General features: G+C 40.2%; 1 protein-coding gene across 6 annotated transcripts in view; it reads right to left on the reverse strand.

The window, feature by feature from the left end:
- Positions 1-25,353, reverse strand: part of DYM (dymeclin) — a 216,403-nt gene that overhangs the window by 107,941 nt on the left and 83,109 nt on the right. For all 6 annotated transcript variants that reach the window (XR_015799699.1, XM_014894892.2, XM_014894890.2 and 3 more), the window contains 3 exons: positions 20,818-20,943; positions 13,343-13,456; positions 11,929-12,023 (listed from right to left, as the gene is read on the reverse strand). Coding sequence is in view for 5 of the 6 variants with exons in the window: in XM_014894892.2 (XP_014750378.1) it covers positions 11,929-12,023; positions 13,343-13,456; positions 20,818-20,943 (335 nt within the window). In the remaining variant the exon portion in view is untranslated. The remainder of the gene's footprint in view (positions 1-11,928; positions 12,024-13,342; positions 13,457-20,817; positions 20,944-25,353) is intronic.

The following is a 25,353-nucleotide window of genomic DNA, read 5'->3' on the forward strand; positions in this document are numbered from 1 at the left end:
CCATCATCCATCCATCATCCATCCATCCATCATCCATCCAACCATCATCCATCATCCATCCATCCATCCATCATCCATCATCCATCCATCATCCATCCATCATCCATCCATCCATCATCCATCCATCCATCATCCATCATCCATCATCCATCCATCATCCATCCATCATCCATCCATCCATCCATCATCCATCATCCATCCATCATCCATCATCCATCCATCATCCATCCATCATCCATCCATCCATCATCCATCATCTATCCATCCATCCATCCATCCATCCATCCATCCATCCATCCATCCATCATCCATCATCCATCCATCCATCATCCATCCATCATCCATCATCCATCCATCATCCATCATCTATCCATCCATCCATCCATCCATCCATCCATCCATCATCCATCCATCATCCATCATCCATCCATCATCCATCCATCCATCATCCATCATCCATCCATCCATCCATCATCCATCACCCATCATCCATCATCCATCCATCATCCAACCATCCATCCATCATCCATCATCCATCCATCATCCATCCATCATCCATCCATCCATCATCCATCCATCATCCATTCATCCATCCATCCATCCATCCATCCATCCATCCATCCATCCATCATCCATCCATCCATCATCCATCCATCCATCCATCCATCCATCATCCATCCATCCAGCATCCATCCATCATCCATCATCCATCCATCATCCATCATCCATCCATCCATCCATCATCCATCATCCATCCATCATCCATCATCCATCCATCATCCATCCATCCATCATCCATCCATCCATCCATCCATCCATCCATCCATCCATCCATCCATCCATCCATCCATCCATCATTCATCCATCATCCATCATCTATCCATCCATCCATCCATCATCCATCCATCCATCCATCCATCCATCCATCCATCCATCCATCCATCCATCCATCCAAGCCCCTGCTGACTGGGGTACTCAGACACATTCCTCAGCACAACTAACGATTAACAGGAGCATGCCTCTACACAACTTCATAGTAAATTTGTTTATTCATTACAAAACTAAGTGCACTTACTCTATCTAAAAGCCTGATATTTCCCAAACTTGCTGAAGGTCATTACCATTAAATAGGCTGAGTCATTCAATGGTTATAAAGACCTGCTGCACATTAAAGTTGTTAAATCCCGATTATTTTGCCTCTACCTATAGTTTCACCCTCCATTTACAAATGTTAGATGATTCAATGTGCAATATTGTCTTTGAGAGCCACAAAAATGCCAGTGAAAATACATGGTGGTAGGAAATAGCTCAGTTTGAGTATGTAGGAGACTCAGAAATTTCATAAACTGTTATTTTCTATTCCCAAAATCCATTAGAAAGCCTATTTGAAAATCCTCAGTGAAATGTGGGGTTTGAATGAACTGACAATTTCCATATGTGGTGGAAAGGAAAGTTTTCAGGAGGCATTTGGAGGGCAGTGACACAGGTCAGTTGGGCATTACACAGCCTTGCTTCCCTCCCTGAAGCCACCCATACCTATCCTGACTTCATGCATATGGAGCTCACTGCAGTGCAGAGCTGGAAAAATACTAGACGTATATAATGACATCAGTTACAATGTGAAATAAGCAGCTGCCTGACAAGGAAAAAAATATATAATTAATGCTATATTTTTGGCTACACTTGTGTTCCATAGTAATGTTTACTTAGAACCATTTTAGTTTGTCAGATAAATCCTTAAAAGTTCATTATTTATTTCTTTAGATCACCGTGCACAGTTTTTTCCAAAGAGAAAATTTCTAAAAAGGAAAGAGTACATGTTGTATCAGAATAAAGCATTAATGAGCCAAATACCCTGCAACTGAGGATAAATTACAGGTTCAAGCAAGTCATTATCTTGAGTCACCTCTATTTCTGTTAAGGAACACTGTCCCATAAATATGTTCCACTCAAAACAAGCTGAGAAGACAAGACTGCAGTTTCTAGGATTTTACTAGAATGGCAAATAATAGTTTCTAAAAGATTTTCAGAATTCCCTTGGTTTTTTAAACCCAGAAAAATCCTATGCAGGACAACTTATGGGTAGAAAACAGTCTTTTTACAACACAAAAGCTATAAGGACCACATCTAGATATCTCTAAGTTCCCTTCTGACCCAAACCATTCTATGACCCCTCACATTAGACATCTGAATCCACAATAATACAGTGGGACACAACCCAGCAAACATTTCAGCGGCCTTAACATTTTTTACATCCAAAAGAAATCAAAACTTCATTAGCAGGACTGGAATAACCCTACTTGCTTTATCATTTTTGTTTCCTGTAGCCATTAAACATGCAGAAAACTTAAGTGACACAACTCAGAACTACCTTAGTCTACTCTGCAAATTCGTCTGTAAAACAATACTGGAAGTCTATTACAAAAATAGTTATTTCTCTACAGGTTTTCTCAGATATTTCTTCTTCTCTATCAGAAGAGATTCACAAGATCAACAGTTTCAAGGATCCACCAAAAAAGAAAGTTTAATTTCCCAATTTGAACATTATATCAAGTAGTACCATTTCCAAAGAGCTTATGTGGCACAGTAACAATGAATGGGCCATTCATTATAATCAAAGATGTCACAATGGGGCCTTCTCCCTCCTAACTTCAGCTCTGTGTGACACATGTGATGCTCTAGATGCCCTAAAACAGGGATCAAGGCTTCAACACACCTCAGTTCTATGCTGATTTAAATCACACATCCTGCCAGGCAGCAATTTGCAGATTGTATGACTCTGAAATACACAATTTTCTGGATGGCAGCAGACAAATAACTTGTAGTAGTGTCTTGCCCCACAAAACCCGACAGAATTACCCTGCTGGTCGCTGCCTACAAGTCAGCAGAGACAGAAAAAGTGGCCCATGGAACAGCAAACTACCTTGTACAAAGTTGAGCTTTCAGAATGGTGCATATTTTGATACTAAATACCTTTTTAAGCCAAATCAGCAAACTGTCATTTTTCAGGAGTCCTGTGGCCATTAACTGCAGAGCAGAAGATAAGACAGTTTAACTGCTCTGCTCCATGTGAGAAGACCCTGACACAGAGAGAAGCAACTGCTTCCCCAGTAGCCCTCCATGGCTCATCCTGATCCAATCTGTCCATCTGGGAGCCTCCATGACCTGTGAGCTGGGCGTCCTGGGCTGCAAACGCTTCCAATGGCACGTGGGGCACTCGACTGCTCACACCAGATGGGGGATGAGGGTATTACTGTCCCATCAGATGCCCACTCAGAATCCCCAGCAGGTTCAACCAGGCTTAAACCAAGTTCAATGATATTTCCATGTTGGAAACAGCTGATATCAGCCTAAAACCTCACCTCCATATGTTACACACAGGCAAAAACAGGCAAGCACACATGGGGTACTCCTCTTGCTGTTGACATAGCTAAAGCAGCATTTTAGTACATTTGACCACAACTACACTCAATTCTTAGTAACAAAGGATGCTTCTTTCCTCTTAAAAAATTAACTTCATTCTATTTACATCCCTAAGTCATGCCAGCAAGAGCCCATTTGCTACTAATATTCTCGTTTCCCTTGTCAGAACAATTGTTGTCTTCCCTTTTGTCACAGCCTTTCCTACTAATTGCAATGACACCTCCCAATTTTGGAATGGCTGATCAGCTTATAAGCTTCCCCACAGCTAATCTAGGTCAACAAGCTACTAATAAGGCCAGCATATGTTTCTTTTATTTAACGCTATTCAGCTCTTTATAAATCACTTCTGTCTCCCAATAAAAGGCACCCCAGGGATTCAAGACCCTCTGTAGGTTTGAGGAGGAGCAGTGACAGAGCAGAGAATAAGGGGTATAAAAAGCACTGCACATAGATTAGGGAGCCTGTGCCTCTGCACAGCTCAAGGAAGAGAAGGCAAAGCTGCTCGGGGTTTCAGAGTGACGCAAACAGTGTCTCCTACTGCACACGCAGCCTTGGCTACTGGCAGCCCACAGGTGAAAAGCAAAGCTCTGGCTCAGGGGCTTGAAGTTGCTTGATCTTCCATTTCCACAGTGTCCTCTTTCAAACACGGCCTGAGCATGAGAATATCATGAAGGCCCTTTTTCTGAGAAGACATTCATTTTCACTCTACTTGGAATGCTTAATAAAAATTAGATTACCACTTTTGCTGTACTGCATAGGGGTTAAAAAAAACCCCAAACTCACTATCAAGCAGTTTCTCATAAACAGAGTATCATTTTATCATAAAATCACAGAATGCCTTGTGTTGTAAGGGACTTTCAAGATCATCCAGTTCCACTCCCTGCCATGGCAGGGACACCTTCCACTGTCCCAGGCTGCTCCAAGCCCCAATGTCCAACCTGGCCTTGGACACTGCCAGGGATCCAGGGGCAGCCACAGCTGCTCTGGGCACCCTGTGCCAGGGCCTGCCCACCCTCCCAGCCAGCAATTCCTTCCCAAGATCCCATCCAGCCCAGCCCTCTGGCACTGGAAGCCATTTTATATCCAGACTAGACAATAAATGCTTTATTTTCTGAAAAAAAAGTTACAAACTATTTCAAAGTTAAGAAGCACTAAATTGTGTTTGAGGATATTAATTCTTACTTTTGAGGCAAAGTCAACCAGTCAGTTCTGTAGCCTTCCATTCTGAAGAGGATTTATTGCTAGAACCTGTATCTCACAGCACATGGCAAATACCACCCAAGTGAAGGATGGACGGAGAGAAAAATCAATACAGATTTTTCAAAGCAACAAATTCACCAGTCCAAGTATTGTTATGGCAACATAAGTTTGTTGGGATGAACAGGTCATCAGCTACTGCTTAAAAGCAAGCACAGAAAATTAAACAAGCTGGTTAACTTGCAGACAAATAACCTGAAGCCATATCCACACAAAGATGCTCTCTGCCTGTTCACTTCAGTGACATGATGTCTGCATGAAAATAATCAGAGATAGAAATTAATAAAGCCAACATTTCTACCAACAGTTTTCCCCAAAGCATGGAATTGGAGAGTAGGGCTGTGGGGCTTCCTGCACTGACAGTGAAATTAACATAAGCCTGAGGTTAAAAATCACATTTAGAAAATTTAGAAAATAGTCATATTGTTGTGGTTACTATCACTGAAATAAATTTTTTTTAGCACAACCCCTATGTGATTCAAAAGATGACCAAAAATTATCTTTTATTCTTGAACAGCTCAGACTGGACGTAGTTAAGTTTCACTATCAGAAACTAGGGACTTTTGACTATTCCCCTCACATTATTTGCAGAGGCAGATTTCACTGCTTTAGCGAAACTGTTCATTGCCCTCAATTCCCTCCTTTCTTCTTTTCTTTTGGTTAAAAAAAGGAATGGGAAAGCTGATGCTCAGAGGGTTCACTATTGAGAGTACAAAGCTGATGCTTAGAGGGCTCAGTATTTAACAGCTCTGGCCACAGGGCACTAATTCCAAGAAGCTTCATCGTTTATTATGTTATAATTTAACCTGTGAAGTCTCTCAATGTCTGCTGCCGTGGGAGCAGGAGCAGCCTCTTTTCTCTAGGGCCTGCCATTGTGAACACTTCTCTGCTATGATTAAGAGATCAGTAAACTGAGATTTAATTTAATGGCCCAATTAGGAGATGAAGATTGGAACCCTGATTGTAAAACCCTTGTCTATTGATCGTTCCTACAGTGCCATTACAGCCTACCCAAGCCCAGGCTCCCGGTGTGTATGGTGTGATGGAAACCTGTGTGTTCCAAACCATCCCCAGAGCTCTGCAGCTCTAAGCAACATAAACGCCGTGTTCCAACAGTACCAGTGGAGAAGGAATAAAGGAGGGTGGAACCAGTTAATAATTGCATAGGTTATAAGTCAATTACTGAACATCTTACTAGTGTTATCTTGCTTTTTGATTACTGAAAGCTGACACACCTGAAATTAAAGAGTTTTGCAAAATAAGGTTTCCTGGTGTCAAAGGGCTTCAACTTCCAAATCTGGAACAATTTTAGGAAGTTTTTTATCTAAACTGCTCTAATTAAACCCCACTCATAACTCTGCTGTAAGAAAGATGCCAGAATGACGAGTTTAACAAAATTAATGCATACTCCATTCACCTAATTCTATTTGCTCAATTTAGACATCTCAGTTGAAGTCTGAAATGCCAACTTAGATCTAATCTTATAAGCTAAAAATCACTACTCCTGAAGAAGAAACACTTCTGTTCTATACCCACATTTCCAAATGAGAATTAAATTATAATGCAAACAAATTTTGAAGCATCCATGCAGCAATCTGGATTATGCTTCCAAGTTTTTCCCCTTAAAAAGTGCCTTTGATTTTAGGAACTCCATCTCACTAGTTCTTTGCTCCAACTACCCCATTGCTATTCTCCTCTGCTATAGAGCTTCCCAAACACACTGTGGACATCAAAGAAAAAAAGGCAGGAAAACCAGAATGCTCACAGAGTTTAAAGTTGTGTTGGACACAGATTTGTTTATCTTCCTATGTGAGCAGCCTTGAGAATTTTGAAGCAGAAATTACATCTCATTATTGGCACTGCTAAATATTATAAAGTAATTGGAAAATTTTAATTTCATCACATTAACACACTAACAATTTTCGATTTTTCAGTTCAGTGTAGCTGCTAATACACGGGTCAGATCACACAGGTCTTGCTGCTCTATAAGCATTTTTCTTCTTTGTTGAAACACAGCAATTCACACAAATTTTTCTGAGCATAGAATGGATCAAGAGCAGCCCTGGGAGAAGGAGCTGGGGGTGCTGTGGGTGAGAGCTGGACCTGGCCCAGCCTGAACCCCCCTGCCCTGGGCTGATCCCCCAGCGTGGGCAGCAGGGCAGGGGGGATTGTGCCCCTGTGCTCAGGTGAGAGCCCACCTGCAGAGCTGCCTCCAGCCCTGGGCTCCAACAGCACAAGGACGTGCAGCTGCTGGAGCCAGCCCAGAGGAGGCCACGGAGATGCTGCAGGGCTGGAGCCCCTCTGCTCTGGAGCCAGCCTGGCACAGCTGGGGCTGCTCAGCTGCACAAGAGAAGGCTCCAGGGAGAGCTCAGAGCCCCTGCCAGGGCCTGAAGGGGCTCCAGGAGAGCTGCAGAGGGACTGGGGACAAGGCAGGCAGGGACAGCACACAGGCAATGGCTTCCAGTGCCAGAGGGCAGGGCTGTATTGGGTATAAGGAAAAATTTTATTTACAGTTACTTTAAGGAAAATATTGGACAAGGTTTCGAGCAGCCCAGTCTAGTGGAAGGTGTCCAAACTATTCTGGGATTGTATGAAATACATTGCAGTAGCAATACAATGCTCCTGTAGAAATTCACACATTACAACTTAAAGACAAATTTTAGTTCAGCATAAAAGGAGCTTAAAAAGCACAGCTTAAAGTAACATCCTGTACTCTTTTTCTTAAACAACAGTCATAAACATTTTCTCTCTGGAAAATCCCATCAAACTTCTGTAAGAGGAAACCATACCAAAGAAATTAAATTACTAACATAGAAAACCATAAAGCAAATAAATGGCTTGTTTGGGTAACTGAAACTTCTCAAATACAGCAGCACATATCATCAGGGATAGCAATTTTCACAGTAGCTTAAGAAACATAATCAACCCTACAAAAAGATGCAGTCTACTGAAGAGTAAAAAGGGAATTCAGGGCTTCATCCTCCTCTCAGATGTGAGGATCTAGTGCAGTATACTCAGATTTTACAAGAATTAATGCTTAAGGACACTACTCACAACTTATTTAAAAAAAAGAGAAAAACAATGTTTCCAGCTGGTACATATGTTTCCAGCTTTGCTCTCCAAGCAGGTACAGCAGGGCTGTGATGACACTCAAGAACAACCTACTGCACCCCAGAGCATGCAAGTTTCCCAGGTCTCTGATCTGTACCCTTTTAAAGCACATATTCTCCTCTAATTCCACTTGACTCCTACCAGCATCGGAAGAATTGATACAAACCTCTTTCCTCATGCCATTCCCTCAATCTCATTGAAACCTCTGTGAATACCAAAGAAATCAACAAAAGTGCCACCAATAGAGTTCTAAGTGTCTCACATGCACATGAGCAGCTGTGGTGATAATAGAGAAATAAGGGAAACTGCATGGCATTTCTAGCCCCATGAAGTCACTTAATGTTAAAAGTCCCCATCTAATTAACGAGGTGCATGGCAACCTCTAGTGGCATATGCCTGCTTAGGAAACAGCAAACATTCCAACACATGAAGTTACAGGAAAAGCATTTGCCTGAAGTGATCAGTCCTTTTCTTGTCACTAATTTTATTAGAATGACATGGAGAAGAGATGCCAGGACACAGCTGAACTGAGGAAGATCCTCCAAATGCTCCATATAGTACAGCAGTCAGGCAAGCTGCAGAAAATCCAGGTATCATGAACAAAAGCTATTTCCAAATAGGTTTTAAGGAATTAATGCCAATTGATTTGTGATGTTAAATGACGAACTGAATACCTGCACTACTGTGCAGGTACATTTAAATATAATTTTAAGATGCTATAAACACCAGCACTCCACAATACAGTGCAGTACCACCCTCAGCAATCTGCTGATAAAAGAGCTCTGAATAATTAAACACAAATCCGAGGTAGCAGTGCATAGAAAATCTCAGAATCACAGAATATTCTGAACTGAAAGGGACCCACAAGGATCATTGAGTCCAACTCTTCAGTGAATGGCCCATAAAGGAATCAGAGAAGGCAAGGATTTCAAAGTCAGGGTAATTTACAACAGAGGACATCCAACACTAAGTGAACCCTGGATCTTACTAGGAAACATCTATTACTTCTATTTTTAAGTTTCTGCAGCTGCTTGTGATAGATTCACACAAATCTGACAATTTTCATGCTTTGCTGGAATGTGATACAAATTACCCAATATTACAAAGTTGTATTTTACTGAGCTCTTAAGTGCACTACCACACAGAATATTCCCAGCTCATTCTTCCACAGAAAATAGTCTTCAGAATTTAAAACAATTGGCTGTCTCTGCTCAGAACAGGATTAGGAAAAAGCCTGCATGGAAATGGAATTAATTCTCACATTAAGGAAGGAATCATTAGAGCATCTGGTGAGGTTTAAACTATGACTATCTATTCAGTTGTATTGCTAAGCAGATTTTAAGTGTTTCAGAGATACTTAATTTAGAAATCTATACCCTGAAATACTTCACATAATATAAAGTACAATTTTGTTTTTCATTCACAGAAAACTTCATTATTAAGATGCTTGTACTCTTATGGCAAAGCAGATTAGGAGTACAAACATACATATTCTGTTTTGGCATCATGGGACAAATCTGTGTCCACCACTGCTGGCTAAATTCAATAACTGTGGATAACAGACTTCCTAAGGTAGAAAAACAAAGGACCATATACGACTCAAACACCAGCCCCTTAAGAAATACGTGTATTTGTAATGCTTTTCTTGGTAACTGAAGCTTCATAGCAAATCTAGTGCATTTTGAGAGGAAATCAGGTTAAATACTTCCTCAATCGTGATTAAACCTGCCAAGGAATCCAGGGCTGTAAAGTTCCTGAGAAGAAAATGCAGTAAAGTCTAACAGGAGACAGGCTGCTCCTGGAACTGGCTCGTGCTTCCAGCCTGCCCATGTCCTAGTCCCACAGGACACTTTATAACAGATTTTAATACATTTTTAAAGCAGTGTCTTTTGATTTACAAGCAATAACGATCACAGTGACAAATTAAATTCCAGTCTTGGTGGTCGCTTTTGCCTATTGTCCAGATGTACAGTTTTCTAGCTCCATAATAAGATCCTCTTTCTCTAATACTCTTCTTACTTTGCTGGTTCTGTTTCAAATCTAAAGTCACCTCCTTCATTACAATTTCCACTTATAATAATACGGAGTGCATGGCTACAACAAGACAGAAGCTTAAAAGCAACAGCACAGAATACCTTTGGACTATGTAAGAATGTCATAATACAGATCTTAATTGCCTTTTTTTTTTTGCTTCTTCAGTTGATGAGCATGACCATTTTCTCTACCAACCCTTACATTACTTCCATGCAGAAAAATACAGCTCCCATCCTGCTGGCACCCAACAACTGGGATAGCCAGCACCCTACTCTCTGCTGTCCTACCAAACTAACACGTACATACTACAATTCCTCAAATGCACTGAGGTCCCAGACTAATTTACAGAATCACAGAATAGAACTACAGAACCATTTAGGCAGGAAAAGCTCTTGAAGACCATGGAGTCCACCCAATTCCCCAGCACTGCCCAGGCCACCACTGACCCATGTCCCCAAGTGCCACATGGCTTTTAAACACCTCCAGGGATGGGGACTCCAGCAGCTGGACTCGATGATCTTCCACTCTGACAAAATTTCCTTTCCCTGATTTCTGCCATTCACTTCTTTGCCTTCTTTCCACACACGTTAGTGTCAAGCAGCAGAACAAGTCTGCCTCCACTAAGAATATCACAGCTAAAAATCAAGCAGCAATGTTAAAGTCATGTTGCAACTATGCAGGTCAAGAGACATGAAGAATAAGGCTCCCAAACACTACAGGAACCTGATAAAATGCTGCATGAAATGAGTGAAAGAGAAATGCTGGGTCTTGAGACTAGCAAGATAATTGCTTCCTGCCCCAAATATAACCAGAAGAACATATCTCACTTTGGGCTGCAGAAACAAAGATAGAATAAAATTAACAACATCAGAAACCAGGATTCTAGGAACAACCTCTGAAGTGGCAAATGAAGTATCTCAGTAAGAACCAGACCAAGTTTTTGAGAGTCAGAAAAGTGTATCTCACACCACACCAGGATCTCTGATTTCAGAGCATTTCAAATGCTTGGAAAACTCAGACTTCAAGTCTATGATTTGAGAAATGAGCACAGCAAATATTTAAGACAATTTCTGTTGCAGGGAAGGGGAAAATAGCTCCATTTCAAACTCTGAACCCTCTTTACTTTTGCCAAGGGTATGAAAAGAGGGCAAGTATCAGGCAGGTGAAAGGCACCAACACAATGCATTCATTCTGGTAACCTGTCCTGCTTTTACCACCAACCATTTTCAAAGGAGAAGTGTCTTGGAGAGAATTAAATCCTTAAGAACAAGCTGTATGTCATGTTAACCCAGTCCTTGACAAAGTGTACAGGTACACAATTATTATTTTTGGCACACAGTCTGTACCTGACAAGCCCTGTAACAATTTATTCCAGATCACATTAAAAAGGACCTTCCCAGTTTCCCTTGGAGCGTGGAGCAGGGCTGGCTGCCAAGATGAGAAGGATGCCTGGCACAGGGTTACCTGCCTTTACAATGTGCTCTGCAGCACAGAAACACAATGGGACGGACCAGCCTCAATTTCTGCTACTTCAAAGTTCTAGCCTTGTTTTAGAACAATGCCGACTATTGACTATTATACAGGATAATAAACTTTAGCATTTGAGAAGCATAGATCTAGGCTTTATTGCCTGTATTTGCAGGGTATTGTCGCAAAATGATCGTTTAATTATATCCGATTTTAAAAATAGACCTTTTTGCCAAATATGCAGGAAAATCCATGCTGTATAGTACCTGAGAACCACCACTCAGTGCATTTTCATAATAACCGAATACACGACTGAATTTTTAATTCACACAAATCTGTGAAAATCTTCTGTTTGGAAGGCAGTTATTGAGCTACTCTGTTAAGAGGATCAGAAGGCCGAAGTTTCTCAGACAAACTAGTATTTCTTCTGTCCATTCAGAGCAGGTTCAAATATAGAGATAGTAAGATTTATTCTGGGATTATTAAGTAACTCAGTTATCGTTTCTGCTGTTTAGTCCTTTGGTATCTAAGGCATATAAACCTCATGTTTCTCTACCACTAAGGCATACAAAATTCAAGCTTCTCCACTCCTGAGCTTCAGCAAAGATGACTTTCCAGCAGAGCCTTTATATTTACCTGATGATCCTCTGAGCAGCATACTGATGCAGCGAGCGGAACTGTGCCGACATATTTGCTAAGGCTGCCAGACAATTTGTATGAAGGTATTTGTCCTGTCAGAGAGAAGAGGAAAGATAAAAAAACCAACACATCAAACTGTTCGTTGGATATGCACTGACACCTCTTGCAGGAATCATTCAAAAGACTGAGTAATAGATGTAGTTTTAAAAGCACAGGAAGAAATGTAAAGTGCATATATGTGGTGATGTTTGAACGTGTTTTCTTAAAATATAAGGCTTATAAAAGAGTGATTCCATACAGATTTCGGAGTGTATTCATACATATATGTATAGACATGTTTGTATTTGTCTTTCAATGTTAATTTACAATTGCACCACAGCCGTAGCATATACACAAAGATACTTTCTTCCTCTCTACTTTCCTTTCTCTCCTTCTTGTAGTCTTATCATAAAACTTTCTACTTCATAAGTCATCTCCCTATTGACTCTTTCACACCATTCCATATACCCCGCAATTACAATCATACCATACTTCAGAGCACTGGTCCTCATTTCAGCATCCCTGAAACCATTTGACCAGATAAGCACTTATCTCATGGCCCTTTCAAAGTCAAGGGTTCTCCAAGAATTAAACTTGTCCACATATCCAACTCAAAAGGGATTAATTTCCCTATCCAAGCCTAAAATATTCATTTACATAACATAACACATTCTAAATACTAAAAATATATGCCAAATCTGTTCTTGTTCCTTCCTGTTCTTTTTATCATAAAAGTAAAATCCTTAATTTTTCCAGTTTAAAATATAGTTAATATTTTGGCTACCGTTTAATGTAAAACATTCTGTGCCTTTAATTGTTGAAAATAATCAGAAGTGCATGATACTACATTCGCGTTTGCAAAAAAAGGTAAAAAAACAAATGCTTGAAAAAAGCACAAAATCAACCTAGGCTAAAAGGCTGTGAAGTTAAAGCAGTTTTGCTTTGCCAGAGTTCAAAAAGGTCTCAGAAGGGTCTGGCCCAGTCCCTGCCATACTTCCTAAAAAAAGTAACAATAAATAGACCTGAAATTCCTTCCTACTTTTAAGTCATTCAGAGAGGCAAACAGCCTATAAGGAATAATTTCTTCTCATGAAACTAAGGAACTCTTTCTTCTCAACTGAAGATGAGCTTGATGCCTGAATTAAGGTCTTTAGAGAACCATACTCAGTGAACTGGAAGACAACACAGAATTGTGTTACAAGTTCACAAACACTTAGTTAACACAGCCGATCTATTTTCTTCCCTCCAAAAACCAATGCCCAAACCAGATGCCAACTGATCGCAACAGAATTAATAAAATTCCACCCCACATTTGAAATTGAATTCAAGCTGCTGAGGTTTGGAATTCACAAATGCTCCACGTAGCTCTTACCCTTGTCCGTGTCATGTTGTACTGGATGGTTCTTATCACAACCAGTATCAGAAGACTCCCAAGTGAGATCTCTGTTAGGACACGCTCAGCATACCAAGTGATGTTTTTCAGTATCTGCAAAAGAAAAAAATAAAGGAACAAGGTTCTTCAGCACCTACGTCTGAATAAGAACATAGGAAGCTGTCTGGAATCTCACACATTCCATAAGACATGAAAATTAGTTTCCAGTCTCAAATGTGACTTAATTTTTGTACTCCAAAGCACAATTAAAACAAAATTTAAAAAAAGAAAGCCGGACCTCTGCAGCATTATCACCTAGTAGGTCTAATCAACTTTAAGTCATATGGAAACACACCAAGTGTACAAACACTATTACATTTGGCACTTCGCTCATTTCTATGCCCTGTACCACCACACTCACGTATTCATTGTGATTTTAGCCTTTACACTTTATAAAGTCTCTACTTACACCCAAGACACCTGAATAATTCTGCCAATGCCTTGCCATTCTCCTTCATCACTGTCTGGGCAAAAAGGCAGCACACAGGAGCTCTGACTGATGGGCAAGAGCACACACACTGAAGGTCAGGGGCAAATCAGCAGTGTGGCTTCACACCAAAGCCTTGTCCTTGAAAAGTATGAAGTCTTTAACACTTAGAGGAAGTCTTCAGCTAGACTAAGAGCTTCATATCTTTCACTGCCCTCCACTATCAGGGTGTATGAAGTTAACCACCATTTCCAAGTTTATTGCAGAAGGAGAATCAATCTACTCTTTCCTTGTACTCAGCCAACCTACATGGAGGAAACACATGTGCCGAACACCCTGCCTTGAAGCACTGGTAAAAATGACTCAACAGGAACTGTCCTAAAAACATGGAAAAGATCCTCTATAAATTCAGGGTTATTCTCGGTCAAAACATAAATATGTTTAACAAGGACTACCGCACACAAAGCTATCACCCTGTGTAACTTCAGAGAGAAGAGAGACTGCAGGAGAGCTGCAGAGGGACTGGGGACAAGGCAGGCAGGGACAGCACACAGGCAATGGCTTCCAGTGCCAGAGGGCAGGGCTGGATGGGATCTTGGGAAGGAATTGCTGGCTGGGAGGGTGGGCAGGCCCTGGCACAGGGTGCCCAGAGCAGCTGTGGCTGCCCCTGCATCCCTGGCAGTGTCCAAGGCCAGGTTGGACAGGGCTTGGAGCAGCCTGGGACAGTGGAAGGTGTCCCTGCCCATGGTGGAACCCCAACATGACCTTTAAAGTCTCTTCCAACCCAAACCATTCTGTGAGTCTGTGCCTCTGGAAGCTCTTTCACAGCACAAGAGACATTTGAAACAGCATCCTTATTATGATTCATGTTAATTGGTAAGCTGATAAAGTTTGAGATATAAAAATTATTTTTTATTATATACGAAGAGACAAAATAAAAATCCAGATCCCTGAAATTAATTTCAAAATAATTTTTAAAAGCATCTCCATTATCACATGCTGCACAGTACCTGGCTCTTTGTCAGCACCTTCCTATTTCCCACAAGGATGCTAAAATGAAGCCTATAGATGGGAAAAACACTGTCTCATGGCAAAAGTGACAAAACATCCCCAGGTACAGGCTGAGGTGTAGTGGTTGATGATGAACACCTTTTGCTAAAAGGATCAAAAAATCAGAATGGGGGAAGACAGAAAGTCTTGAGAGGTATTTAAAAGGAGAATGGTCAAGGCTGAGGAACGAATAGGAAACATGAAATCACTACAAGAAAGGTTTCCACAAATAGCGGGTGATGAGTGGATGTGGAAACCAGTATAATTTCTGGTTATAAAAAGTCACTAATACTATTTTAAGACAGAGTGATGATGGTATAAATGAAAACAAGTCATCCAAGGAGTTTGAGTAAACAAGGACAACTAGTTGGGATGAACAACATAGATGATTAACAGGAAATGCCTGAAAGACAAAGCAAAATCCACACATATTTTCACAAAAAAAGGCAACTGAAAATTTCAAAAGCTGTTATTGTAAGTAATTAATGAATCGCACGTACAAACTTCACTGCAAGAAGATACTCTGCTAGTGGAGAACTTGATCATCCCAAGGCTGCTAAGCATGAACATATGGTAAGATACAGCAAGTTCATGGGTTACTTCACAAATGCAAAATGCTAAAGTACGTGTAGATATTCATCCTGGTTGCTTTAATTGTAATTTCTTAATATCAGCTTATTTATGACTATGTGAATGTACCTGTTCTCAAGAGAAAGTTTTATAAAAAGAAATAAATTAACCAGTTTGACAAGTATCTCAAGCAAATATCTCAAGCTCAGCACTGGAACCTTCCAGAAGAAAAACATATTGTTATTTGAAGAATATAGTATATGATCATTAAATAATGGTTACTCTCAGTAATACATAAATATAGCAGGGATAAGTTGTGGTTGCACATTTCATTTCCTGACTTTTAAATGCTTATTGAAAATGTAACAGACTTTTTAAAAAACAAAATACAGCTATGAAAATGGATAGTATGAAATACTATTTGTTTTGACATGACACACAATGTAAATTGAAACCAATAGCACATAAAGGGACGTATTTCCTGATGATTATTGAAGAAATAATTTCACTCAATTTGCTCTGAAACGATACCCAAGAGTTTGGTTTTTTAGGTTGGTTTTTTCCCCTCTTAGACAAAATAGACTTATCCTGGCCAAAAAACCATCAACTTAACTGATTAAATTTCTAATAAGTTACTTTTTGTAGTCTCTGATTTATGAGTGAAACAGCAAAGCACTTCCTCCCACAAATAAAACAATCCCCCTGTTTCCTCCCACCCTCTTTGGGGCTATTTTGTGGGGCACATCCCTGCACTTCACCAACTGAAGTGGAAGTTCATGATTCACTCTATCCTGGAATTGAGAGCAGATTCCATTATGTGCTCTCTCCCACAGGGTGTCCTAGTGGGACAAGAGGAATGGGACTGGGACAAGTTAAGTAGTCTCAAGGAGTACCTTGAGCCCTCCAACATCTCCAGACACATCCTTCTTTTCCACCTGTGGATCTCTGTTATTTATAGAAGCCATCACCCTTCCTGTTTTCTCTCCCTGTAACTTCTTCCCACCTCTTTGCCCTCCAAGACTCCATTCCTTCTCAGCTCATTCTTTAACCTGCTTCCACTCCCCCCACCTACACCTGATCATCACAGAACCATGGAGTGGTTTGTGTTAGAAGGGACCTTAAAGCTCAACCAAACTGCCACTATCCCAGGTTGCTCCAAGCCCTGTCCAATTTGGCTTTGGACACTTCCAGGGATTCAGGGGCAGCCACAACTTTTCAGGGTACCCTGTGCTAGGGCCTCCCCATCTTCACAGGGAAGAATTTCTTTCCAATATCCCATCTAACCCAGCCATCTGTCAGGGTGAAGCCACTCTCCCTTGTCCTACCCTGCCCATCTCAGTCTGTCATGAAAAAGAAGCCTGACTTCACCTTCCTCAGCTTTTTGTCACTCTGTTTCTATCCTGCCTCTCTACTCATTTCTCTTCTCAGCATCCCAAAATCTTACCTACTTCTTGTTTAACTACTGTCCCTCTCCCCTACTGCACCATTCCATGTTCCATGTACAGCCTGTTTCAAATTTCTCCCAACTCCTGTCACATTAGGGCTCCCATTCTTACACGTTTTTTCCAGCATGTGGATGTGGCCCTTGGGGACATGGGTCACAGGTGGCCTTGGCAGTGCTGGTGGAATGGTTGGACTCGATGGCCTTGGCTTTTCCAAGCCAAATGGTTCTGTGTGGCTTCAACCCCTGCCAAGCAGGAGCAGAAACATCCCTGGGAGCACATGCCCACAGGAGCTGGGAGCCACACTTGCACAAGCTGCAGCTCGTCCCTGCCTATCTCAGCTGATAACATGATCCCTGGGCAGGGGAGGATGCACACAGCCCAGATGGCTCTGGGAGCAGCAAAATGAGAATATTCAGTTTCCACAGACGTCAGGCCACCTCCGGCTACGTCTCTGCTGCGCAGATGGAAACAGACTGCTCCCCGTGCCCTGAGACTGATAATTTGGTCACATTTAGTCATATTATCAGCAGCAGAGCCCTGGCACAAAGGCCACCTGCCAAATTTCAGACTCCTAATGCAAAACATGAAGTTACATGAAGCGCTCATTATGTAACGTGTTGACAGCTGTAAACATGGACAATGATGTTAATGCTCCAGTCTCACCCCAGAAACCTTCAGTAGTTCCTCCTGAAACTCTGAAAACACCAGCCTGGGAAAAATGACAGTTACTGAGATAACTATTCCTTGAAATAGTACACTACTCTTAAAAGAAATAGGTAAATTATAAAGCTACATACCCGAACCTGTTACCTCTCCTCCACACTGAGGAAAGAAACCTGAGCTGGTAGGCAGTGAGATGGCTATTTCAAAAACAACATCAGTAACCACCACCATTCATTTTGGATTTCAGAGGCATGAAGCATGAAAATATCTTAAATTTCAAAATCGTCTACCCAGAACCAGTGCCCCCACTGACCAATCTCATTGATTTGCAGTTAACATTAAAAAAGGAGAAAAAGAAAAATCTTAGTCCTGGGGTGGTCTTGCAAGAATAATTTTAAAAGAAATTAAAAGGTTTTGATTGATTATTCTTTTGAATACGAGGCTCTTGGATAGTTCCAACTGAAGGAGCACAAACTGCAGATGCAGAGAGCAGGAGCTCAGTTCTACATATACCAAGCAGCAAGATTCTCAGTTTCCCACAACTTTGCTCCTGAGATATTCTTTAGCACACTAAAAATAAACACAGTTAAATTGTGATTTACAGTCTATCACCATTTCCTACAGAATAAAGTGCTACAGTAGCACAATAAGGTTACTGCTACATAAAATACTGCATGATGTTATTTTGATGTAATTTTATTTAGAATTTCATAAATCAGAGACAAAAGATCACCAATACTTGTACCTCTGGGGAAATATTACATTTACTTGTTTATTCTACTATTATAATTATTGTTATTATTAGTGAAAGAAATTGAGTTCTGTGTGGTTACAGTGACCCAACTGCATTAAACCAATTGCAGGAACAGGACCTATGATTTTGATCACATTTTCCAGGCAGTTAAGACCACATTCATTTTAAATAAAAAATGCTTCAGCATCCTACAGCAGTCAAAAAGAGTTTCTGTGGTTTCCTGAGCTCCTTACCAGTTGCTATAATAACCAGATTTATAAAACTTTGCTTACTAAAATTAATCCTAAAAATCAATAAATAAATGTGGGTTAAATGCCACAAAGGAAAATAGTCCATAAATGAACTGCACAGTCATGGTTCTTATAAGAACAGTACACAGGACAAACAGTAGAGAGAAAAACAGGTTGATCTAAAATACAGCACATCTTTTTTTTCTTCATCTTTTACCTAAGTGATGGAGGAAAAAAATAGTCCTACTGTAGCTGCTGAAATTTGGTATGTATTTGCATGCATGAGGTTTATAAAACTGATGCTAGATGCTTACATTTTACAGAAAAGCCTACAGAGATTTTCTGACACCCATCATTTTGCAGGCCTATAATACGCTCTTAGGCTTTAGGAGATGTGGAGTCAATATTTAAGAAAGTATGAGACTTATTTCATACTAATACTAGAGTTTTTGAACAGGAAGTTGCTCATTCATACCTGAAAACATCCATTTAATTAATTCAAAGACATGGGTGAGGAGAATGGATTTATGACTTTGAAACTTTTTTCTCCTTTCACTTATTTCCCTCATTGGGATCTGCAGGAATGTGTAGAAGGCCTGCAGGCTCATGCACTTCACAGCCACCTCTCATTACCCACCTAAGAACCAAATCCAGCAGAACTCTGGCCACACAGCACTACTAACAAATGGAACCAGGCACTATGGAGCAGGAAAACACAACCACAGAGGAAAAGAAAGAAGCAGTTAGTGAACAACTGAAGTAAAATCAAAAAAATTGTTAAGAAAATGGAAGAAGCAAAGGCATGACTGAAAAAAAGATCAGTGCAGGGTAAAAGGAACAAGGTGGGGTTTGTGTTTCTATTAAGACAGAAGTAGTAAACCAATATCCACATTGCAAGCAAACACTACAACTCTGCTGGCAGGGCTAGCTAAAAGGCAGGATAAACCGGACAAGAAAACTTGATTTATGTTTTCATTCCACAGCTGGATCCTCATTAAGGAATTTTAGGGAAATCTTCCATTTTTACTCATCCAGTAAGGAATTTATTGAAAGACTGTGTGTAAAGCCTCTAAAATGAACTAAGAGTGGTAGGGGAAGAGACTACAGCAGGAATGACACCTTGTCTGCTAAATTCCAACTCTCAACAAGCCCCATTTATGAAAGAGGATAAATGACTCAATGGCATAGAACCCAAAAGTACACATCACACATGTACACCTCTGGTGCACATGTACAGGTTTAAGGCACACAAAGTTGAAGGCAGGAAAAAGCTTCAAAAAAATATTTCAGTGATCTGCATGGTTGTTAGAGGTGCTCCTAAAAGCTGCTTCCAAAAAGGTATTCCCAGGAAATTTGACTTAAATAATCTCTTCCTGCTTTCTACAGAGAGAGCTATACTAAACAATCTGAAATTTCAGAGAAAAAAATACTGTAAGTCTCTATTGCTTGGCACCAAGAAAAAATTCCAGCTCCCTCCAAAATAGGCTGGAAATTCACCTGGGAGAGAATTCTGTTTAGGAACCTTGAAATTTGCTTTCAGCATTTTGCATTTCAATAATTTCACAAAAGATAATAATTCCACAAAAATAATTTCCCAAAAAGAAAATTTCGGTGTCCCAGTCAAAAAATGAAATTAAATCAGTGCCAATATATAATGCAGCATCATAGTTTTAGAAGCTGGGAAACTAGGACATAATTGTCCAAGGTATTTTCCTGCACAGATGGTCAAGGTCCATCAAAGCTAGTAAAAGTTTGGATGCTGTTATACGGACAACATAAAACAGAAATTAATCTAACAGAGAGACAGAAAAAGAAGTGCCAAGTAAGGAAGTAACATTTAGTGTGGAAAATACAACTCCAGCTAAGGCTGCATCAAACTAGTTAAGCAAAGTTTTTCAAGAGAAATAAAAAAGGTTTCCTGTTTTTTTTCCTCTCTTCTAGGCCCTCCACTTCCATGGCAAATATTCAGCACCTTTGAGGCAGCCTGCCCAGCTATTACTGGGCTAATTTGTAACAGGGAACACCAAAAAAGGCAGAAAAAGAGATATTGCAGCAGTTTCTCTACAGGAGGGAGTGTGTTTGTTCATTTTACTTGGGAAAAGTTTTGAAATCAGTCTTCAGGTTCCTTCTTCTTACAACAGAAAGATGTATATGCCATCAAATTTGGATGAGCTCATCCAGCCTCTGTTGAGGGAACAGATTTGCCAACGTATCTTAGAAGTAAATATTTAGGTTATTTTTAGAGCTGAAGGATTATTTACAAAACAGCAACTCACCACTTCGTGAATGGATCGGTTGAAGCCATCATCCTCTGTAAGGATCAGCAAAATGATAAGGGCCATGTAAACATGGTGTGAATTCCTTTCTTCAACGTGATACAAAATTTCAAGAATTGGCAGAACCTTCAGGGAAGGAAAAAATGTGTGTATTAGTTGAGTCTTCAAATAACTCAGACACTATAGAGCAGAGGCTCTAAAGGTCCCATGCATTGCCCTGCCCTTGACAATTCATACCAATTCCTCCCTCTTGAAAAAAACACCCCTGAGAAGTGACATACAGTGTCCAAACACCTTCCATCTACTTCATTTTGTCTCACAACAGATTCTTAAACAAGTGCTTTCTTGTGGTCAGAAATGGAATTTCTATCCCTGATAAATGAGATTCCCAGCCATACCAGCTACCTTAATCTCCAAATGCTTCAGTCCTCCTCTCCACACTATGGGGAAAAGTGAATTGTTAAACAAGATTTTCACCAGTCCAAGCAGGAAAACAGTTGTGTCTACCCATCTGTGCTACCACAAGCCTGTTCTGAAAAGCCTTTCCTCATCAAACCTAGCCAAGCACATCAAAGCTGAGGTGAACAGAGGCATTTTGAGACATGAAAGTAAATCCCATTTTGGTGTGTGAAGATAATACCAGAAAAAACAGTTTGGGTTGGGTTAAGACTAGAAGAGGCCTGTTTTTCCAATTTTAGATAATATGCAGCCAAAGAGAGCTGACTGATCATTATGATTAGAGTTCAGCCCAAGGTCTTGCAACATTTCCACCAGGATGAACAGCTTAAGCCAAAGCCTTGCAATAATAATGAAAATGAGATTTCATTGCAACAGCAAGCATACCTGAGTGCTAGTCTAAAGTTAATCCAGATGCAAACGTTGTCTCTCTACCAAATGAAAATTAGCTTTCTACTGGCTCAGTATAACGTGGCTTCCCTGGGCTGCAGAAATAGGCCGAAATCACAAAAAGCCCTGGAAAAAGGAACTGTATAATGCCCTCGGTTCCAAGAAGCTTCTAGACACCTAAAAACTTGCTGTTTTTCAAAACAGGCCAAATGCAGCTGGATGAATCATGTGAAACCTATTCTGGTGAGCAGCCAGGACACCAAGTGCTTCACAAGCCTCTGAAGTTACCAAAATGTTCTCTTACAATCAACCATCCTCGAAACAGCTGGGACATCCTAAACCAGTTTCTATTAGAATGAAATGAGATTGATCTAAATGCTGCAGGCCACACAACCTTTTGACACATGCTCTGGACAGGGTCAAGACAAGATGACAACAGAAGCAGAGGGAGAATATACTTACCATAATATTCTAATTAATACAAAATAAATATTGAAATAAAAATATTTTGTAAAATCACATGCTGCAAACATCCTTCCCTTGCTATTCAAAGGATCCTTCAGAAACCAATCTCCCCGGTGGAAACCAGAGGACCATATTTGAGTTTTCTAAATAGCAGTCTTGAGTAAAGACCAGGTTTTCCCTGGAACTTCTCATTAGCATATAGAGAAAACAAGATTTGTCCTTTTCCTTGGATGGGGAGAGAGACAAACATCTCTGCTTTAGTCCACCATTCAAATTGTTTCCATCCCTAAGACTTGCATGTAGCTTTGCACTGTAAAAGCTCTGTAATTTACAAGTCCATGAGTTATTATAATAGCTGGATAGAGGTGGAAGCAACATAAAACTAATAAAGAATTGCATTTACAACTTGATTTTTCAGGGAGAACAACAAAAGCCTTGCTGAAGGTAGCCATTGGAACAACTTCTTAGTTTTCTAGACAGATCCCAGATGGAAGCACAGAAAGGTTTGGGTTGGAAGGGACCTTGAAAGATAATTGTGATTCAGTCTGGTTGTGTTAAACCATACAAACCACTCTGGCAAAACATACTCCTTCAGAACAGCCCAAAATATCTCCTCTGTCTACACACATTAATACTAATTGTAACTGAAAAAGTCCATTCACGTTCTCAAGTGCTCCAAGTCCTACACATGTGTTGCTACAAACTACATTTAAAAATACATGATATTGAGACATTGCAGCCATTCCCCTACAAGCCAAAATCTGAAAGTGCTGCTACTAAAAAGCTCCATACTGCTACTGAAGAGTAGTCTGGTACTCCAGATGATGGCAATCAGTCCTCCTGCCCCAAACACACTTCTGTTGCTTCCAAAACCCCCACTCCTTTGGCCACGTTTCCCTTTTCACTCCTTTTTCAGGCTTTGTGCCGTCCAAACACCAGACAAAATTCAGGGAGGCAAATGGCAACTTAATTCTCTCTTATGTGTCATTTCTGGATGGAATCAGAATCAATTTGTACACTTTCCATAATCCTTCCTCCTTACAACATTTTTTCCTTTGTATATTGATTGCTGAGGTGCACACACACCTTTAGGACAAGTATTACTGTTCTCAAAACAAAAACTAGTTAACAAGCCACCATTTCTATAAAAAAGTCACAATATAAGATTTAATTAAAACTCTAATAATATGAAAATGTAAAATTGGAAATACATTAGGAGATGCCTGGGAGGAGTTCTGTGTGGAACTTGGAGGAGACACTTTTCTTCAAAAGAGGAAGACTTTTAGGTAGTTTCCTTGGAGAAGTCTGGGGCTGAAACCTGGGTTTCAAGTGTCTAGAAGAATTCAAAGAACCTTGAGAGATGCCTGGAAGGAGTCTCAAGTGAATCTTGGAAGTGAGATCTGCTATTTAAAGAGCAAAAACATCTCAGGTATCTTCTCTGAAGGAGTCCAAGCCTGCTGCCTGAGATCTCAGATGTCTCAAGTAAAGGTGGAAACTGCAGCAGATGCCTGGGAGGAGTCTCAGGAGGATTCTGGAAGAGATTGATTCCTCCAAAAGATAAAAATCCTCTCAGTTAATATTTAAATTATATTAAAATTTATCTAGACTTTCAACCGAAATACATTTCTACACTTCTATCCTATATACATACATTAAAACTTTTATACCTATCTTCTTACACAATTGTTTTATCCAACCTTTTATTCAGAAGACAGCCACCACTTCTTTTGTATTACTGACCCTTTTGTCACAGTCATCACACTACCTCTACTGCACCACTACTAACACTCCTCACTCAGGAGCAGCTTTTAACTGGCAAGAAACAGCCACCATTAAAAAGTTACTTTTAATCCCAAAAACAAGTGGCAGGTAAAAACAGACACTGAAAATTGCAGGTGCTATATCCAGTCCAAGGCTGGTTTCCCCTGTAAAGTTTAAGAATAGGTTGTCTTTAGTAATCAACAAAATACAAGCAGCAATCTGCTTAAGACAAATTTATACTACAGGAAAAAATATTGCTGTACCATCAGCTGATATAAATACATCATCATGTATGTTATTTCATTCCAGTCATGTTGAGCAGCAACAAAATCTCAACTCAGCAGCCAAAGCAAACACATCAAATAGCTCATTTCTTACATGCAGAAATCTCACTGGTATATTTACTTGCAACACTGGTGCTAATTGCTCTACCAAACAGAAGAAGGCTCAACAGTCTCGCATCCAGAGACCAGAACACTATGCTTATCAAAAAATGTGCTAACTGCCCTCTATTTCACCTGTCCCACCACCTTGCTTCCCTGAAAGCACTTTGAAAAGATGTAAACTTCTCTAACAGAAAATTCTCTAGCATCAGATCTTTAATCCAGTTATTTTTAAAAACGAAGGACACACAAAGATCCTATTCATTTTGCCAAGCAGAATTACAATAAGAGCAAAAAAGGTTCTTTATTAACAATAAAACACGAAGCCCAACAGAAGGTGAAGGTATTTAACTATAAATGGCAGAGGGAGATTCATACAAGTGAGGAAGTGAGCTGAGACACTCATTTGTTATACCAACTAAGAAAAACAAACTGTTTGAATTTACAAGTTAAATTGAAGTTGAAAAAGAGCAGAGACACATTTTAAAAATCCTTATGAAATGTTACAGAGCACCTTCTGGTGATGCTTCCTGGGCATAGAAAGGGAGACAAATAAAAATAGAGGAAAACATAACATATGGGATGTACTGAATGCAGTGAAACAGGAACAATGTGCAAAACCTCCTGAAGTTTAGGATGAGCTCTGAACTGCATACAGACATCATCTCTCACAGCACCTATATACCTTATACTTAATTCATCCAAAGCCTCTGTACAAAGAAGCCATTGATTTACACCACATGCCTCCAAAAAGTGCTCCACCTTGATTCAAAGATCATTTATTTTGACTTTGAATTAATGACATTACTGTTTTTCTCCCATATATCCAGATGGTAGGAATCAACCTCCAGGCTTTAGTTCTTCCCACCCCTCTCTGCAAGTGAAGATTCTTGTTTTTTCAAGGATTCCCCCTTACGAAGGCACATACACATCCTGATGCTCCCCAAGCTCTTCTCTGACCAGCTAGAGTTATCTTCCAAAGCCTCTCACAGCATTATTGTTAATTTTAAAGCAAAAAAACTCCCATGTTTCTCATCACTGATCTATTTTTCAACAGTCTGTAACTATTTTATGAACTTTG

The sequence above is a fragment of the Sturnus vulgaris genome, chromosome Z, assembly GCF_052056855.1.
Source record: "Sturnus vulgaris isolate bStuVul1 chromosome Z, bStuVul1.hap1, whole genome shotgun sequence".
NCBI lineage: Eukaryota > Metazoa > Chordata > Aves > Passeriformes > Sturnidae > Sturnus > Sturnus vulgaris.